The sequence below is a fragment of the Pyxicephalus adspersus genome, chromosome 8 (genome assembly GCF_032062135.1).
Source record: "Pyxicephalus adspersus chromosome 8, UCB_Pads_2.0, whole genome shotgun sequence".
Lineage (NCBI taxonomy): Eukaryota > Metazoa > Chordata > Amphibia > Anura > Pyxicephalidae > Pyxicephalus > Pyxicephalus adspersus.
The window spans coordinates 1,499,733-1,506,503 of record NC_092865.1 but is presented as its reverse complement, the minus strand read 5'-3'; the positions used below and the strand labels follow the sequence as shown (position 1 = coordinate 1,506,503).

The following is a 6,771-nucleotide window of genomic DNA, read 5'->3' as shown; positions in this document are numbered from 1 at the left end:
ATGGGTGTGGTGAAGGCGGGGCGGGGATTCCCTCCTCCTGTGCCGCCCAGAGACATTTCCCGACATTCCCTTCACTGGCCGTTAGGGCTTCGTCACCTGGGAGACCCAGGAATGCCACAACCAATCAGAAGAGAGCATAGAGGTCACTTAGTCCTGAGTAGCCAACCACAATAGGGGATACGGTTCAGGTGAACTCCGGCTGTCCAATCAAGAGAGTGGACGCAATGTGGGACTTGTAGGGTCAGAGACCAATCAGGAGAGAGAACTAGGAGCGCACAGACCAATCAAAAAAGCGAAGACAAGAAACACAAAGTGATTGTAGCCAATCAGAAGGACGCTGGCAGAGCGGGACAGGTAAATGCTGCACTACTATACTGCTATCCTTGTCTTCATTGTTGTCACCCTCTGTGTAGTCAGCTGGTACACGAGATCAATGCACTGTGAGTGTCTGTGTATTGTATCATCTCCATCCTTTTCCCCTCTGTCACCATTGTGTAGCTTCATCTCTGGTGTCCCCAGGATGGAAACATTGGGGACACCTCTTCACTATTAGGTTACTAAGGTTGGTTTCCCCTTCAGTGATCTGTTTTCCTCTTCTATCAGGTGACAGACGGACCATCATGAGCTGGGACCGACAGGTGGGCTCTGTCCTGACCTCCATGGAAGACGACGTGGCAAAGATCAAAGTAAGATGGGCAGCTGGCTCTCTTGTAGGGATCCAAGGCCTGTCACCCCCTCTCCCTTACATGTCCCTCCCCCACCTGTAGGTCCTTGGATGTAATGCTCCCACTTCCGGGGTCCTCTGATCCACTACCTCTCCCCCACCATGGGGTTCTAGGATGCATTGCCGGAATTCTTTCCCCTACTGAGAGTATTCAGATGCAATGCCCCTTTCCTTACCCCACTGGGTGTCCTCTGATCCAGTGCCCCCTCCCTACCTTGCTGGGGCTCCACTGATACATTGCTCACTTCTACCCCTGCCGGGTTTCCTTTGATCCAGTACCCCCCCTTTCTCTCCCAGGGGTCCTCAGATCCAGTGCCCCCTCCCTACCTTGCGGGGGGTCCTCAGATCCAGTGCCCCCTCCCTACCTTGCGGGGGGTCCTCAGATCCAGTGTGCCCCCTCCCTACCTTGCGGGGGGTCCTCAGATCCAGTGCCCCCTCCCTACCTTGCGGGGGGTCCTCAGATCCAGTGCCCCCTCCCTACCTTGCCGAGGGTCCTCAGATCCAGTGCTCCCTCCCTCGCCAGGGGGTCCTAGGATGAAATGCCCCACTTCTTTCCCCTACTGGGCATCTTCAAGTGTAATGCCCCTCTCCTTACCCCACTGGGTGTCCTCAGATTTAGTGCCCCCCCCTTTCCCTGCAGGGGTACCACAGTTTCTTTATTTCCGTCTTTGTTGATTCATTTTTATCTTTTCTTCTTGTTGCAGGACCGACTTTACACCCGGACAGAGCTCAGTAAAGGTAAGTCTGGTCTGAGGTCACCCTGGGGCCACCCTCCTTCAGGAATGGGGCTCTGGGTACACTGGCTGAGGAGGTAATACAAAATGGGCTGTTACCTTTCCAACATGAACCCCCCTTCCCATGTTCCTCTCTAAAACTAGTTCCCCTTATATACCCCGTTTCACATACCTTAGGAATTTCCCCAACTAACCGCCACCCTCCTCCAATAAGAGCAGCTCACTGGGGCTGGGTCCCTCCTATTGGAGGAAGGCAGGTTAGCCCTGGGGTTGGGGAACTCTTCCAGTGAAATCAGAGGGAAGCAGAGCGGAGACTCTGAGAAGTAATATGAGGCACCTTATTTGTCTGTTCTGAGGGGGACATTGACCAATACCATGATGACAGGTTCACTTTGAAAATGAACTCCATGTAAAAGAAATAGAAATTGTCATTTTCTGTATAAAGTTTTACATTTTGAATCTCTGGTGGTTATTTCTAATCTTAGACAGTTGGGTGTTTCTGTGCGTTGATTTTGAAATTTTGATTCTATTTTCAGTTAATGTTTCTTCTATTTCTGTTGGCAGCAGATTATCGCTTTGATTCGCCACAATTACGATGGCCCCGGTATGAGGACACGCCCCCTAAACCCAGCTCTCCGTGTTTACCGCCCACGTACAATCATCAGATTATTCCTATATATGTCATCTCAGATTAGACTTTCATTATATGTTCTCTCCCCCAGATGATCACCTCCCTGCACCAGGCGATTGGACGTCTGGAAAGAGACCGCGACCACCATCTGCAGAGGATTCAGAGCCTGGAAGGTGAGCGGTCGGGGATCGGAGCTGTGATGATGATGCAATACATTTGTGGCTTATTCAGAGAGAGAATAATAATGTGTAAGGAGCCCCATCTGACAGCAACCAATCAGGCTTTATTTCTTAGATGTGGTCACTAGGGGTCACTGCACTTTAAAACTCCTCATTGGACAGCCTGATGATCAATTGATCCCTATTTATCTTCTTATAGTTAACTTTGGATATAGATGCAGACGCATTCTCCCCTGTGTGCATTCTGTATCGTAAGGGATCTTCATTTCTTTATTTTTACATCTAAAAATCTTCATGTTCACTCATTTATTTATCTTTTGTTACATCTCAGTGGTACTGATCTGCTGCAGCGACTTCCTGCTTACATGCTCTGCAATAATTGGCTGCATGGCATTGCCCAGAGTGGGTTTCCTGACAGTGACAACATTAGACACTGCCTGTGTATTATGTGCTGAAATTGCCACGTATAGTCTGTATTGGAAGCTTGCGATGCACAGTGACAATCAGGAGCACAATTCAGAGACGGCTCCAGGTCTGTACATCTATGCTGCACAATTAAAGGGTTCTCCCACCATTCCTGGGTCTGTACTACTGCTGTGCCCATCATGAGGTGTTTCCAGGTCTGTGCCCATTATGAAGGGCTCTCTGATATTTTATATATAGAGAGGATATAATATGTGTCTGGAGTACCAATATTACCAAATAAATGGAAGCAAAGCCAGGCATTGGCAGTGAGATCTCCCAGTTGGAATATCAAAGTCATGCGCCACCTATAGGTCAAAAATAAGTGAATGAAGAGCTCCACCATATTTTGGGTTTGCTGTCCTGTAGCAGATGGGGTAAAGTCCTGGCTCCTGGACTGACCTGCACGAGCCCTGATGAATGTCATTTAAGCCCCAAAACACGTTGGAAATCCTGTGTCATGTCCCGTTTTCAATCCTGGGTCATATCCAGGTCATTGGTGGTAAAGGATGGCTCAGGACAAGGGAGAGACATCAAGTGGATGTTGGGGACCCCCCCAGCCCATCAGCCAGCGGCTGCTCCCACTAACTGCCTATTTCCCATTTTTTTTAGAGGAGGTTCGCCGATTGGCCGACATGCGGGGAGATGTGACTGAGTCACTGCTGGAGAGGAAGGTTGAGGGGCTGAGACAGGAGATGTGGTGTGAACTGCGCCACCTGCAGGACAGAATGAGGGAGCCGCCGCGGGTGTCTAGCCCATCCCTGCGATCCACAACCAGCATCCTGCAGGAGGTCAATGAGAGGTAAGTTGCCAATATGAGGTCAGAGCCCTGTGTAGGGAATGGAGCACCAACTTTATAAATCTGAGTACTGACATTCCATCTCACCCCCTCTCTGCAATCGGGGGGGACATACTTTGAATTCACTTTTGCAACTGCTGCAAAAATTAGTTAACCACAGCATGTAAACAACCATTTCTGTAAATTTCACCCCATGCAACACGCAACTGTCTGTGTCACCCACAGTGACCAGCCACAAAGGAGCGTCATCTCTATCCGTTTCCACAGTGGTTCCAGTTTTCTGACATCCCCATGTAAACATGAAACGTGTCTTTCCTGTGTTTCATAATGCGATTATTATGTTTTGTAGCAAACGTTTGCTTTGGAAAGAATACGAAAGTCTGCGCAGAGACACCGACTATCTACACCAGAGATTACGTAAGTGATGTCCTATGAAACTCATGTAAGGTGACAGGTTCTCTTTACCAGCCAGCTTGCCTGTGCCTTGTCACTGATGATCTCTTCCACCAGGGCGGCAAGAGGACGACTTACTGCGGCAAATTTCGGAAGGACAAGAGCTGAGGAGAGCTCATTTTGGGTGGATGTTTCGGCAGCCAATAAGAGAAATATTCATATATTAAATACACGGTAATACAAAGGATTTCATGATTTGTCTGCAGGTCGGCCATTGGGGATTTGAAGGAAGAAGTGAGGGTTCTGGAGGGAAAACTCTCGGTGGGACCGGCCAAGGTGGACAAAATAGGTGAGTAAAACAGAAATCACATGTGGGGCTATCGCTATAGAATTATTGGGGCGTACACCTATACATTTAAAGAGTCTGGAGAGCTCCATCACCCCTATGGCTTCTATAATACATTGGATCCAAGGTATGGAAATTCTCCCCCGTCTGGTACAATAATTCTCCAGCATCCACCAAACACTGAGATATCGGCTTTGCTTGGAGTAAGCAGAGGGTCAGGGCTCACTAGCTGGGTCATTAATGTTAACAATGCGGCCTGGGACCCCCCACTGACCATCATGGGTAGTGCAGCAGCTGGGTCCCTGCTGGATATGTCCGTCTGTGTCTCAGAGGAGGCTGCAGGACACAGAAGTGATTTTTACCGTAACCCATAAGGTTGTTACTGGAAGAAAGCCACCAAGGGGAGATTTAACCCTAAATCATTACCTGGCCTAAAACTGGATAATACAAAATTGGGACAATGACACATACAGAAACTTTGTATTAAAATGGACCCCCCTGCTGTAGTACAGGGTGACAACGCTTCTGCCCTGCCTGCTCTCAAGACTAATAGGAAATTTGTCATCTCTTGGTCAGAGCCCGCCTTCTTGTAAGTCCAGCCTCCAGCCCCTCCCACACATATGCAGCCACTCCATCTGACAGCCTGATTACACCTTTCAGTAGACCCATGGTAATTCAGTATCCGTATTCAGAAGTACTAGTTCAGGTCCTATGAAAGCTGATTTTATGTCTAGGATTGGGTTCCTGCCCTCCAGACTGTGCAGTCATATATTATGGCTATATTGTCCTCAGTCCAAGGATAATCTGACATCTTCTCTCTGCTTGTCCACAGAACGGCCCAGATTCACCAGGAAGCCAGCCAGCAAATCACCATCTCTGTCCTCACTGGAAGACGCCCAATCACAGCTCAGCCTGGCTGACATTAGTTCTGAGGACACGTCGTACAGCCTTGGTGTCCCCACAGTCTCTAGAGGTATGTGATCTGCCCTATGATAATGTGTGTGTGTGTGTGTCCCCATCACCTTCTGGATCTCCCTGCTCTGCATTCTCCCTTTTCCATGAACATAGGCTGGTCTATATTAGGGGGAGGTGTTCAGTAGTCACATAGGGTAAGTCTGGTACCCAAGGGGCAGATAATACTGAAGGCGGGAGCCGGATGAGCAGAGAGGTACGAAAGGTACAATGTGGTAAGAGGACGACATCAACTCTTCTCCTTAACTCACTTCCTGTCCTAGGGTGACAACACTGCAGTACAGTGAGAGACCGTGGTCACCCCAGGACAGAAAGTGTGTTTTTTGTCAGGATCACCAAGTAAAAATAAAATTAAGGGGCCCACATCTAAGGACTGGCAAGCTTCAGTATATGATGTTTTAAACGTATATGAATAAATGATTACACAATAATATAATTGTAGCTTTGTTTTTAAAAGCTGAACTCCAGGCATAAAAACTTTCATTTATAGTCCAGAGCAGTGGGTGTGGACTTTAATAAGCTCCACCCACTGCAGGCTGCCTGCAGAAAGCATTAGGAGGGGGCGGAGACCAGACCAGCCACCCTGCAGAAGGAGGAAGAGTAGCAGTGCCTGGTCTGTATTAGAGAAAATTCCTGCACAATGTGTCACTCTGGATAACTGGAGGAGAATTTTCTGTGGGATCAAATTTTAATTTTTTGTAATATTTATTTTAAAGTGAAAGTCAAGTTTACAAAAACAATCCTCAGCGTAGGACTTATACAAATAAAAAAAAATGACTTTCTCTGCAATATTTGCTGTCAATTCAGAGCTGTCTCCTGCAGTAATGCCCCTTTGCCACTAAGTGTCACTAGTCACCTGGCTGAAAGATGGGACCATTCAGCCTGCTTCCTGGCCTGTTACAGGCCAACCCCCGCGGGGGCTCACTGGCTTGCAACACAGATCCTGTCCTTGTAAGGACCACCCACTGCTGGAGGGAAAATGCAACAACTTGTGGTGTCACCAGAATAGCCAAAAAAGCCTTGTAATATTGAGAGGTCAGTGTGAGTCTCTGGGAATTTAAAGGGTTGGGGTTGGTTGTTTTTCAATGGAGTTTAGTTTTGTTTTTTTATAAATTTAAAATTGTAATTATATTTTTATTTCTATGATTTAAATGGATTAGAAACAAAATCTAATAGTTCATCTTTTATCCACTAGAGGGAGCCATCAGTGGCTCAGTGCAATTACTCTGCCTTTCTGTAGAAATAGAAAATCAGCCATGGGACGGAGGCCATATTATATTGGTGGGGAGCTGCCAGGGTGGCTTAGAAAATCAGAGCCAACATTTATTTTTTTGGTGACAGGTTTGCTTTAATAGGGTTGGCATGGGAATGGGTGACACCCTCTGCTGCGTCTTCATTGGAGGATTTCTGCCCCCTCGTTCATTATGCTGCTATACATTCCAGATATCCAGATATTCCAGAGTGAGGGGCTGTGAACCCTCGCTGTGTACAGTGCTGCTTTATAATAGAATATTGCTTTTATACTTCTTAT

At 47.5% G+C, this 6,771-nt stretch overlaps 1 protein-coding gene and 1 long non-coding RNA gene across 3 annotated transcripts; both read left to right on the top strand.

The window, feature by feature from the left end:
• Positions 1–75: 75 nt before the first annotated feature.
• Positions 76–2,115, top strand: LOC140337428 (uncharacterized). Of its 2 annotated transcripts, none has more exons than XR_011922046.1 (4): positions 76–354; positions 604–686; positions 1,429–1,462; positions 2,026–2,115. It is a non-coding gene; the product is annotated as an uncharacterized lncRNA (long non-coding RNA). The 2 variants fall into 2 exon arrangements; XR_011922045.1 differs by lacking the exon at positions 76–354 and adding an exon at positions 357–440.
• Positions 2,116–2,180: 65 nt separating this feature from the next.
• CCDC159 (coiled-coil domain containing 159) lies at positions 2,181–5,249 on the top strand. Its single transcript, XM_072420623.1, has 6 exons — positions 2,181–2,262; positions 3,343–3,532; positions 3,879–3,946; positions 4,040–4,106; positions 4,189–4,271; positions 5,101–5,249. The coding sequence occupies exons 1-6, from the start codon at positions 2,181–2,183 to the stop codon at positions 5,247–5,249; spliced, it is 639 nt and encodes a 212-aa protein (XP_072276724.1).
• Positions 5,250–6,771: the final 1,522 nt, after the last annotated feature.